The 13,445-nt window shown below is 43.7% G+C and overlaps 1 protein-coding gene across 9 annotated transcripts in view; it reads right to left on the bottom strand.

Annotated features, from left to right (window-relative positions):
- STX2 (syntaxin 2) overlaps nucleotides 1–731 on the bottom strand; it is a 78,855-nt gene extending 78,124 nt beyond the window's left edge. For all 9 annotated transcript variants that reach the window (XM_042234488.2, XM_042234487.2, XM_015101569.4 and 6 more), the window contains exon 1: nucleotides 598–731. In XM_042234488.2, coding sequence (XP_042090422.1) covers nucleotides 598–627 — 30 coding nt within the window. In that variant the 5' untranslated portion in view covers nucleotides 628–731. The remainder of the gene's footprint in view (nucleotides 1–597) is intronic.
- Between the last annotated feature and the right edge of the window lie 12,714 nt (nucleotides 732–13,445).

Here is a 13,445-nt window from a genome sequence, read left to right as displayed (position 1 = left end):
GGCATCAGATGCATCCACTGAGCTCCTACTGCACGCGGGGTCCCACCCAAAACCCCAGATATAAGACAGGGAACAAGGGGACAAGTCCCTGCTCTCAGGGAGCTGACGCATACTAGGATGGAATAGGCCATAATTCAACAAGTAATTTCTGGTCCTGATAAGCGCTCTGCAAGGATTTAAACCAGGCGAAGGAATGGACAGCCTCTAGGGAAGGAAGTCACCTGAAGAAGCAGCAGAGCCCAGCTCAGAAAAGGAGGTTCGAGGCCTGGCCGGGCCCTGAGACGCCGGCTCAAAAGCTATTCCCTGCCCCAACGCCCAGTGCAGAAGCGAGGGCAGAAGAGTGCCTTCGGGGCGTTGGGGAGATGGTGGGACGGTGGTGCTGCAGGCTGGGGAAGCCGTGCGCCCCCTCCAACCCCGCACAGAGGCCGCCCCGCCCGGCCTGAGCCCCGGGACCTGGACTCGCCTTCCCCGCTCACTCTGTGACCCCGCACCCTGAGCCCCCAGCCCAGCCCCGCACCTCCCCGCCCCGCCCATCTCCGCGCCCCCAGGGCTCCCGGCCCGAACCGCTACACTCCAGCTCGCCCGCCCGCGGCTCACCGCCGTCAGGTCCGGCAGCCGGTCCCGCATCCCCACGGGCCGGGCGCCGCGCCCCGCCGCTCAGGCCTGCCCGGCGCCGCCTCCGGCTGGCCGCGGGCTCTCGGTGTCCCCGCCGCAGCCTCAGCCCGCCTGTCGCCCTCCCCTCGGCCGGCGCTGCCACGGCAACCGCGCCCTCTTGCTCTGCGCATGCCCGGCCCGCGCCGCGCCCAGACCCACGCAGACAGCGGGAGCCTTCCTGAGGGAATGCCGCGACCCAACGGGCGGGGTCCGCCGGGGAGGGGCGGGGCCTGGTTTGGGTAAGCGAGGACTATCGGGGAGGGAAGGGGCCCGCCCAAAAGGCGCGGCAGAGGAACAGACGCGATCTGGTGGGGGAAGGATTGGAGCCTGACTGAAAGGGGAGGGGCGGGGCCTGCTGAGGAGAGGCGGGGCTGGCCGCGAAGGGGCGGTCTCTTATCCTGGTCAGTTAGATATGACTTTTGCTCTTCTTGATTTGCTTTTGGTTTTGTGCTTTCACATTCATTTGATTTACTTTAAAAATCCGTGGAAAATTTGGTGACGAATTTAGCAAGTGTATGGAGATGGGTTAAGTGCAGCTTTGCAGATGCATACTCCTAACAAAGACCATCTCTTCAAGGATTCTTGGGGCTTCCCTGGTGGCCCCTGCCTGCCATGCTGGAGAGCATTCAATCCCTGGGTCGGGAAGATCCCCTGGAGGAGGGAATGGCAACCCACTCCAGTATTCTTGCCTGGGGAATTCCATGGACAGAGGAGCCTGAGGATCAACAGTCCATGAGGTCGCAAAGAGTCGGACAGGAGTGAGTGACTATAAAACACACTTTTATGGATTCTTATCCTTTTTTGTGTGACTAAGGCCTAGTCAATCCTAAAGGAAATCAGTTCTTAATATTCATTCCAAGGACTGATGCTGAAGTTGAAGCTCCAATACTTTGGCCACTTGATGTGAAGAAGTGACTCATTGGAAAAGACCCTGATGCTGGGCAAGATTGAAGGCAGGAGAAGGGGAAGACAGATGATGAGATGGTTGGATGACATCACTGACTCCATGGACATGAGTTTGAGCAAGCTCTGGGAGTTGGTGATGGACAGGGAAGCCTGGTGTGCTGCAGTCCATGGGGTCGCAGAGTTGGACATGACTGAGCTGACTGAACTGAACTGAAGTCCCATAATGATTAACTAATATAACTTAAAGAATGTAATTTAAAATGGCATGAAGTGGTAATATGCAGAGACTCAGGCCTTGGGATGCAGTTCTAGTGTGAGAAACAGACAATACAGAAGTGGACAAATAAATAAGAAAATGGGGCATAGACTTGGAGAAGGGCTGAGAGAGAGGTGGCTACATCAGATAGTGGTCATGGGAGGCACCAGAGTTTAGGCCAAAAAAAGTTAGAGGGAACAGTCTCCAAGACCACTCTGACTTCTGACACCAACTACAAGTTCAGTAACTCACTGGAGGGACTCACAGAATTCACTGAAAACTGCAATGCTCACATTTGAGGTTTAACACAAGGGATGGATCCAGATTAATGTCAGCAAAGGGCAGACATGCTTGGTGGTGGGGCGAGGGGGCAGAGGGGAGGACATCCTGGTTGTACCAAATGTGAAGCTTCTGATGTATTCTCCTTGGATAGTCCAGACACATTACTTTCACAACACTGATGGGTGTCAGAATACATGAAGTTGCCAACAAGGAAAGTTCACCCAGGCCACCAAATTCTGAGTTTTTACTGGGGCTCCATTGCACAAGCTTGATTGATTGATTAATTGCCCTCCTGGTTGATCTAAGACTCCAGATTAGCTGGTACCTATGAAGTGGGGTGATCCCAGGAGTAGGAAATGGCAACTCACTCCAGTATTCTTGCCTGAAAAATTCCATGGACAGAGGCATCTGAAGGGCTACAGTCTATGGGGTCACAAAGAGTTGGACATGACTGAGCAACTTCACTTTTCAAACTTGGGTGAACTAGAGGCAAACTTGTCTCTTCTTAATTTATGACTTTGATATGTTTTTCATAATCAAAATCAGTAAATTGATGGATATGGATTGAACAAAAATTTTCCATTTTGACTAAGCAATTAAAACAAGGTGTTGGCAGGGGAAGAGTGGGCAATTGTACAGAGATTTTCTAAGAATGAGGTTAATATAAAGGAAGTAAAACTGAGAGATGCTAGACAAAAAACACTTGGTCCTGTACACAGCATTTGAGCTCTTCTGTCAAGCAGTAACTTTCATGAGCCAATGAAATCTTTTTCAGTTTCTTCACTTAGAATAAAAAAGCCCTAATATATTGCTAAGAGAATTAAAATAGACAGATTACAGGCTAGGAGCTAGGTTACTTTTAAAATACAAGGTCTTAGGGAATAGGGGCTTTAGTCTTTCTTGTTCACCATTGTCTTGTGGCTCCAATCCCTACAAAATTTCTGGCAAGTTGGAGGCACTCAATACATAATTTGTAAAATAAAATAATAGATGTCCAAAAAATATAATTCAAAAAGACACATGTACCTCAATGTTCATAGCAGCACTATTTACAGTAGTGAAGACATGGAAACCACCTAAATGTCCAACAACAGATGAATGGATAAAGAAGACGTGATACATGTATGCAATGGAATACTATTCAGTCATAAAAAAGGAATGAAATAATGCCATTTGCAGCAACATGGATGGACCTGGAGACTATCATGCTAAGTGAAGCAAGTCAGAAAGAGAAAGACAAATACCAAATGACATAGCTTATATGTGGAATCTAAAGTGACACAAGCGAACTTATCTACAAATCAGAAACAGACTCACGTAGAGAACAAACTTGTGGTTGCCAAGGGAGGAGGGGTTGAGAGAGGGATGGCTTGGGAATTTGGAGTTAGCAGATGCAAACCATTATCTATAGAATGGATAAACAACAGGGATCTACTGTATGGCACAGGGAACTATATTCAATATCCTGTGACAATGGGAAAGAATATGAAAAAGAATGCGTGTGTGTATAACTGAACCACTTTTCTATGTGTTAGAAATTAACACAATATTGTAAATAAACTATACCTCAGTAAAATAATAGTAAAAATAGATGTCGAGACCTGGCTTTGAATCCCAGTTCTGCTACTTACTATGTGTGACTTTGGACTGTAAAGATATATAAAGGGAGACCTCACTAAAATGGAGTCGAGCCCAGAGGGGGAGCTCTCACTCATTGTCAATACAGATCCCAGAAGGAAGAGATGGTACCTTGCTTGCATCTCCCATGGGAAGTGACATTACTACTGCCAGCAAGAGAAAGTTTTTTCTCTTGGCCTGGCAACAACTCAGTCAATGAGAGACCAGCACAATTCAGTCAATGAAAGCCACTCTATTTCAAATTCTTAGTTTCTTCCCATGGACTTTTTGTTCACAAAAACCCCTCCCAGGTGCCCCTTCTCCCCTGTAAGAATTTTCTTTCTTTTGTTTTACCAGACTTGTTTGTAGTTTGCCATATTTGCATGTTGCAAGTAGAAATTCTCTGCTGCTCGGGAATAAACCCATTTTGCTGGTAGAATAACTGGCGGTCTTATTGTTTTAGGTTTCCAGAACAAAAAGACTGACCTCTCAAAGACTCAGTTTTCCTGCCTGTAAAGTGGTGATAAGGCTGCTTTCAAGTTGAAAGGCTGTGAGTGACTTTCTCATCTTGACCCCACTATGCCTCAAGAAACTGATTTGCCCTATTCATTGGCCCTCTTAATTGCAAACAATAAGTATGAATGACGTCTGTTTGATCAACTTAGGCTTATTACTCTTAGAAATAATTAACATGTAATAAAAAATCTAAACTACACATAGTAAGATTTGTTACAAATTTTAAAAACTGAAAAGTTATATCTGGTTAGTAACAGCTAAAAAAAAAAATTACCCAGGAATTTAGGTTTGGGGAAAAAGACTCATTAACATAAAATTAACTTCCTAAAAGTGAATACTGCAAAATTTGCTCTATTTCAAAAACTGATGAAAGCATCAAATCTTAACAGACTTTAGATGTGCAAAATCAGCCTGGAGAAACTGCATCAAGTAAAAATTATTTACACACACTTTAGAAAAGGCAGAGGAACCAGAGATCAAATTGCTAACATCCATTGGATCATAGAAAAAGCAAAAGAATTCCAGAAAAACATCTATTTCTGCTTTATTGACTAAGCCAAATCCTTTGACTATGTGGATCACTACAAACTGTGGAAAATTCTTAAAGAGATGGACATACCAGACCGCCTTACCTGCCTCCTGAGAAATCTGTACGCAGGTCAAGAAGCAATGCTTAGAACTGGACACGGAACAATGGACTGATTCCAAATTGGGAAAGGAGTACAATAAGGCTGTATATTGTCACCCTGCATATTTAACTTCTATGCAGAGTACATCATGCGAAATGCTGGGCTAGATGAAGCACAAGCTGGAATCAAGATTTCCAGGAGAAGTATCAGTTACCTCAGATATGCAGATGACAGTGAAAGTGTCCTTTCACTCAGTTGTGTCCAACTCTTTGCAACCCCGTGGACTATACAGTCCATGGAATTCTCCAGGCCAGAATACTGGAGTGGGTAGCCTTTCCCTTCTCCAGAGGATCTTCCCAACCCTGGGACAGAACCCAGGTCTCCTGCATTGCAGGCAGATTCTTTACCACCTGAGCTATCAGGGAAGCCCAGATATGCAGCTGACACCACCCTTATAGCAGAAAGCAAAGAGGAACTAAAAAGAGCCTCTTGAATAAAGTAAAAGAGGAGAGTGAAAAAGCTGACTTAAAACTCAACATTCAAAAAACTAAGACTGGCATCCAGTCCCATCACTTCATGGGAAATAGATGGGGAAACAATGAAAACAGTGAGAGACTTTATTTTCTTGTGCTCCAAAATCACTGCAGATGGTGACTGCAGCCATGAAATTAAAAGACACTTGCTCCTTGGAAGCAAAGCTATGCAAACCTAGACAACTTATTAAAAGCAGAGACATTATTTTGCCAACAAAAGTCCATATAGTCAGAGCTATGGTTTTTCCAGTAGTCATGTATGGATGTGAGAGTTGGACCATAAAGAAGGCTGAGCACCGAATAATTGATGCTTTTGCACTGTGGTATTGGAGAAGACTCTTGAGAGTCTCTTGGACAGAAAGGAAATCAGTCCTAAATATTCACTGCAAGGACAGATGCTGAAGCTGAAGCTCCAATACTTGACCACCTGATGTGAAGAACTGAGTCCTTAGAAAAGGCCCTGATGCTAGGAAAGATTGAAGGCAGAAGGAGAAGGGAGTGACAAAGGATGAGCTGGTTGGATGACATCACCAACTCAATGGACATGAGTTGGAGCAAGCTCCAGGAGTTGGTGATGGACAGGTAAGCCTGACATGCTTCAGTCCATGGAGTCATAAAGAGTCAGGCACACCTGAACGACTGAACTGACTGAACTGATCTGCACACACACCCATACTTTCCAGTGACAATAGCTGTAATAGAGAAATGTTTTATACTAACTAAAGAGTTATTGATTAATGAATAAAATCTTGGCAGTGAAAAGTACAAAGGAAAGAACTGATCTTTCTCAGTCAGGTTGGAGTATTGACTCAGACAGGCAGGCCTGACACAGGTACTCAGCCATCAGAGCTCATTTTTCATCTCTCAGGTGATTCCTCTGCATTGGTGTCTGACTGAGCCAGGAGCCAGACTCAGTCCCAGGGAAAAGAAACAGCACCTTTTCTGGGTTGCAGCTTCATTCCCGAACTTCACTCTGATTGAATCAGTTCAGTTGTGTCTGACCCTTTGCGATCCCATGGGCTGCAGCACACCAGGCTTCCCTGTGCCTCACTAACTCCCGGAGCTTACTCAAACTCATGTCCATTGAGTCGGTGATGCTATCCAACCATCACATCATCTGTCTTCCCCTTCTCCTCCTGCCCTCAATCTTTCCTAGCATCAGGGTCTTTTCCAATGAGTCAGTTCTTCACATCAGGTGGCCAAAGTATTGGAGTTTCAGCTTCAGCATCAGTCCTTGCAATGAATATTTAGGACTGATTTCCTTTAGGATTGACTGGTTTGATCTCCTTGCAGTCCAAGGGGACCCTCAAGAGTCTTCTCCAGCAACACAGTTCAAAAGCATCAATTCTTCAGTGCTCAACTTTCTTTATAATCCAACTCTCACTCACCTGGGTTTATTTGCCTACCTCCCAACCCATCACAAGTCAGGTGACATTGCAGCTGTGACAGGTCAAACCCAGTCATGTGACCCGCCCGAGACCAGAAATGCCTGGCACAAAATCCCTGGCAGAGGGAGGTCTGATGAACAATCCTGTAGAAGGATGAAGGTTTCTGGGTGGCTGAATAATCCACTCCATCCCACTCGATTCCAGTGAAGATAAACTCATTAGCAAGAAGTGAAAAGGGAAGACACTGGGATCCTTCAGTTGCACTGTGTAGAACACTAATTGAGGCATTGAATTGCGCTAACACAGTTCCCTCTGGAAGACATTTTGTTAAAATGAATACTTACTGATGTCAGGACAATTTTGATTAAACATGTTTATCCATAAATGTTCCCTGGATTCTGAATGTGGCATCTAAACATCCAGTCTCTGTGGCATTTCACTTGGAAAAATGGAGTCCCACAGTCAAGGCAATTAAAAATGATTCCAGTCTTTATTCAGTTATTTCTGAGAATATTAGATGAGGTCTCATTTGTAACTCCCAAGATCTCTCTTTAAACCCTTTCTACAGTTTCCTAGTGTTCCATGTATTTTATACCCTACCTGCATCTGCTTGTGTGCTCCGTTGTATCCAGCTCTGTGTGACCCCATGGACTATATATAGCCTGCCAGGCTTCTCTGTCCACGAGATTTTCCAAGCAAGAATACTGGAGTAGGGTTGCCATTTCCTCCTCCAGTGGATCTTTCCAACCCAGGGGTTGAACTGATGTCTCCTGCTTTGGCAGGGGTATTCTTTACCACTGAGCCACCTGGGGAGCCCTTTATACCTTAACGTTCCCAGAATATCATCTTTCTTGCTCATCACACCCTAAACTTCCCCACAAGGGCACTTTCTTTCCATCTACCATTGTTGTTAATTTCTCTCCAATAAGTACTGGCCAAAGTCAGGAATATTCACTGGAGGAAGGCCTGGCAACCCACTCCAGTATTCTTGACTGGAGAATCCCAGGGACAGAGGAGCCTGGTAGGCTATGGTCCACAGGGCTGCAAAGAGTCGAACACAACTGAAGCAACTTAGCATGCATACAAGTATTGACCTTACCTTTTCCTCCCCCTCCCACAACAGATTATTCCATAACATATAATATGGAAAGAGCAGCTGGATAATGTTGAATTGTCAACCAGAACTTTCTTATCCTGCCAGGGAAGGAATGAAAGTGTGACTACTAATATATAATTCATCACTTTTGTCCCTATTACATACATACAAATGCAGTTGGATGTATCTGGGGTTGAAATATCAGTTAGGCCACAGTAGTGGGTTCAAAATACCTACTACTCAAGATTGAAAGAGACCTATATTCCCAGGAAAGAGAATCTGATTACTTAGTATTAACCACCCAGGGTGGATGGGGGAACTAAGACTGGGACAAATAAATAAATATTTTAAATTTTTTCTTTAATTTAAAATTAAATTAAATTAAAAATTTAGCTTCTGGAGGACAGGGCATATTTTTCATATATCCCTTTTCAAGGGTGATTACAAGTAAATGAATGAAAGAATAAGTAGGCAAGGATGATAACACATTGATCTTTGTATTTGTCTTCCCTACTCACATATCTATGTTTTGCGTTGACATATACTGAACAAATAAATCATACATTTAGTCACCACAGAGTAGAAAAGCCTGTGGTGATTGCTGTTCAGTTGCTAAGTCTTGTCCGACTTTTTGCAATCTCACGGACTGTAGCATGCCAGGCTTCCCTGTCCCTCATTATCTCCCAGACTTTGCCCAAGTTCATGTCCATTGACTCAGTGATGCCATCCAACCATCTCATCCTCTGTCACCCTCTTCTCCTTTGCCTTCAGTCTTTCTCAGTATCAGGGTCTTTCCCAATAAGTCAACTCTTTGCATCAAGAGACCAAATGATTGGAACTTCAGCATCAGTCCTTCCAATGAGTATACAGGATTGATTTCCTTTAGGACTGACTGGTTTGATCTCCTTGTTGTCCATGGGACTCTCAAGAGTATTCTCCAGCACCATAGGCATCAATACTTTGGTGCTCTGCCTTCTTTATGGTCCAACTCTCCATCCATACATGACTACTGGAAAGGCCATTGCCTTGACTATATGGACCTTTGTCAGCAAGGTGATGTCTTTGCTTTTTAATATGCTGTCCATATTTGTCATAGCCTTCCTTCCAGTAATCAAGTATCTTCTAATTTCATGGCTGCAGTCACCATCTGCAGTGGTTTTAGAGTGCAATGAGAGAAAAGCTGCCATGCTTCCACTTTTTCACCTTTTATTTGCCATGAAGTGATGGGACCAGATACTATGATCTTACTTTTTTAATACTGAGTTTTAAGCTGGTTTTTTCACTCTCCTCTTTAACCTTCATCAGAAGGTTCTTTAGTCCCTCTTCACTTTCTGCCATTAGGGTGGTATCATAGGAATATCTAAGGTTGTTAACGTTTCTCCTGGCAATCCTCTCCTGGCAACTTCAGCTTGTGCTTCATCCAGCCTGGCATTTTGCAAGGTATACTCTGCATTTAAGTTAAATAAACAGAGTGACAATCTACAGCCTTGTCATACTCCTTTCCCAATTTTGAACTAGTCAGTTGTTCCATGTAAGGTTCTAACTGTTGCTTCTTGACCCACATACAGATTTCTTGAGAGATGGGTAAGATGGTCTGGTATTCCTATCTCTTTAAGAATTTTCCACCGTTTGTTGTGATCCACACAATCAAAGGCTTTAGCGTAGTCCAGAAAACAGAAGTAGATGTTTTTCTAGAATTCCCTTGCTTTCTCTATGATCCAACAAATGTTGTCAATTTGATCTCTGGTTCCTCTGCCTTTTCTAAATCCAGCTTGTACATCTGGAAGTTCTTGATTCAATACTGCTGAATCCTAGCTTGAAGGATTTAGAATATAATGTCACTAGCATGGGAAGTGAGCACAGTTGTCCAGTAGTTTGAACATTCTTTAGCACTACCCTTCTTTGAAACTGGGATGAAGACTGACTTTTCCAGTCCTGTGGCCACTGCTGGGTTTTCCAAATTTGTTGACATACTGACTGCAGGATGTTAACAGCATCATCTTTTAGGATTTTAAATAGCTTAGCTGGAATTCCATCACCTCCACTAGCTTTATTGGTAGCAATGTTTCCTATAAGGCTCACTTAACTTCACACTCCAGGATGTCTAAGAGCCTATACAGAGCTAATACAGAAATGAATGCCTCCTGAAGTCACTGTAGGAAGCATGTAACGATTCTTAGGCTAGAGACTCCCAGTTAAGGCTCCAACACATTGCCTCCTATCCTTTTCTGTTATGTCAGCAATAGAAGCCTATGCAACCTAGATTCTCATCTAGACCATTGGTTTTACTTTTCACAACTGATACATCAGTCAGAAATGGTTGCTTCAGACTTCCCTGGCAGTTCAGTGGCTAAGAATCCACCCTCCAATGCAGGAGACATGGGTTCGATTCCTGGCTGGGAAAGTAAGCTCCCACATGCCATGGAGTAACTAAGCCCATGTGCCACAGTGAAGCCCCAGTGCAGCCAAAAGTAAATAAATAAAATTTTTTTAAAAAAATGGAAGAAAAGAAATGGTTGCTTGCAGTAGCCTTGATTCTTTGATTCTGAAGTTTAAGCCCACACTCCAGAGGTTATAGCACATTGGTAACATGATGTGCAGTTTTGTGGGATAATTTATTATATATATATAATATATAAAAATTATATATAATATATATAAATTATATATAATATTATATATCTAAATTATATAATATAATATATAATATATATAAATTATTTACTCACTGGGAATATAAACCAAAGTTCTTAGAGTGGCCTGCAAGGTCCTGCCCTAACTGATCATTCTCTAATACCTCCAGAGCCTATTTCCCTCCACGCTTCCTTCCACTGACTCCTGGGCCAGACATGTTCCACCTCAGGGCCTTTGCACTGACTGCTCTTGTCTGAATGTTCTTCCCACAGATATTGTATAGCTTTGTCCCTTACTTCCTTTAAGACTTTGGTCCAGGGGCTTCCCTCATGGCTCAGTGGTAAAGAATTCACCTGCCAATACAGGAGACATGGGCTCGATCCCTGATCTGGGAAGATCCCCCGTGCCAAGGGGCAACTAAGCTCCTGCTCCACAACAATTGAGGCTGCTCTCTAGTACCCGGAAACCACAACTGCTGAGCCCAAATGCTGCAAATACTGAGCCCCGGGGGCCCTAGAGCCAGTGCTCTGCGACAAAAGAAGCCACTGCAATGAGAAGCCCAGGAACAGCAACTAGAGCATAGCCGCAGCTCAATACAACTAGAGAAAGGCCCATACAGCAACAAAGACCAACCGCAGCCAAAAATAAATAAATAAAATAATAATAATAATAATAGAAGACTTTGGTCCGGTGACACTTTTCGGGAGTATCTCTCCCTGTTAAAAATTACCACCCTCTTCCTCTCACTCTGAACCCTCTTACCTTGTTTTTTTTCTTTCTTAACACCTGCAACTCCCTGGCCAACTATGTCATATACGATGTACTTATTTTGTGTTCTATTTCTGTCTTTCTCCTCCGAAATGTCTGCTCCACTGAGGGCACAGATTTTTGCCCACTTTGCCCAGTAATTCTCTCCAGCACCTGGAACAGGGCCCAGCACATAGGAGGTGTGTAATAAATATTGGTGGAAAAACTTACGCTGCAAAACTTTCTTAATATGTGTATTCATTCAAAAGTCAACTTTATTATTCCAGTGGGCAACTTATGGCAAATTATAGGTTAGTGAGTTTCTGGTCAGCAACAGAGTTTGAATTTTACCTTAGCAAGGCTCCTGCCTATTTTAAAATTCTGTGATTCTGAGTTAATTTATTTTTATTTGACTTAAGGAAATTGGAAAAGATCCTGATGCTGGGAAAGACTGAGGGCAGGAGGAGAAGGGCATGACAGAGGATGAGATGGTTGGATGGCATCACTGACTCAATGGACATGAGTTTGAGCAAACTCTGGGAGACAGGGAAGCCTGGTGTGCTGCAATCCATGGGGTTGCAAAGAGTCAGACATAACTTAGCGATTGAACAACAAGAACAAGGAAATAGTAGGGGACATTTAAAAAATCCATTCATATTCAGATCTCTCAAAAATCACTGTCACTTGACCATCTGCTTATGAGTTAAAGACTGGGCTAGAATTCACTTAGTCTTCTCCTAACCTGGATACAGAATGTACAGTTTTTATATATGTATTTTTACCTATTTGGCTGCACCAATTCTAAGTTGCAGCATGCCAGATCTAGTTCCCTGACCAGGGATCAAACCCGTGCCCCTGCCTTGGGAGTGTGGAGTCTTAGCCACTGGACCACCAGGGAGGTCCTTAGGATGTACATTTAAATGAAGATGAATCTTTTAAGGTATTTGGAATTGCAACAGCCTCGTTTAATTTATCATTATGTAAAGTTTAAAAACAGGCTACCCTTTTAAAAATGGAGCTGAATACAGTATCTGGAAACAGGCTTATGATGTCCCATATTGTTTTCAAATCCTACGGCTGCCCTAACAAATTACCACAGTATTAGTGGTTTAAAATAACACAGACTTGTTATTTTATGGTCACAGGGGCTACGCATCTCACTGGGCTAAAATCAGCGTTTTCTGGAGATTCTAAGAGAGAATCTTTTTCCAGTTCTTAGAGGTGCCCACACTCCTCGGTTCACAGCCCCTTCCTCTGTCTTCAAAACCAGCAATGTCACATCGCTCTGACCTGTCTTCTGCTATCACAGGTTTTACTCTGACCTCAGCCAGTTCTCCACTTTGTTGGACTCCTGTGATCAGAGGAGGCCCATCTGGATGGTCTCTCCATCTCAAGGTCCCTATCATCAATCATACCTGCAAAGTTTCATCTGTGGTGGAAGATAACATCATCACAGTAGGTTCCTGGGATTAGCACATGGACATCTCTGGGGCCATTATTCTGCCTACTATGCATACTCTTGGCTTATACTTCAAAGAGTTATTTAATATATTCGCTTATGTGAATGGAAAGGAAATAGGATGAAATACGTCACAGATCATGACTCAGAACATTTTAGATTGATATCCACGAGAAAAAAAAAACAAAAAACAAAACTTGTAATGCTATCATCAGATTACTCCTGAGGAGACACATTTTGAACTATGAGGCTAAAATGGCACATGAGGATGAAAAAGATATGCATATCACTAATAATCAGGAAAAACAAATGAAAACTACAGTTCAACACTATTTTGCCAACTTCTGGGGAAAATAGAAAATACACATTCCTTTGACCTAGCAATTCCTCTTGAGGACTCTCCAGTTCTATAACAGGTGGCCCAACAGCTAGGACTCCAGTTAGGACTCCACACTTTCACTCCCGAGCGCCTGATTTCAATCCCTGGTTGGGGAACTAAGATCCTGCAAGCTGCAAACACAACCAAAATACATAAAATACAACAGGGCTTCCCTGGTAGCTCAGTGGTAAAGAATCTGCCCGTCAGTGCAGGAGAAGCAGGTTCCACTCCCAGACCCCACATGCCACAGGACAGCTAAGCCCACACGCCACCATTACTGAGCCCACACCCTAGAGCCTGGGAACCACAACTTCTGGAAGAGCACCCCTAGAACCTGCACTCCATGACC

The sequence above is a fragment of the Ovis aries genome, chromosome 17 (assembly GCF_016772045.2).
Source record: "Ovis aries strain OAR_USU_Benz2616 breed Rambouillet chromosome 17, ARS-UI_Ramb_v3.0, whole genome shotgun sequence".
Lineage (NCBI taxonomy): Eukaryota > Metazoa > Chordata > Mammalia > Artiodactyla > Bovidae > Ovis > Ovis aries.
This window is presented reverse-complemented; position numbering and strand designations above follow the sequence as displayed.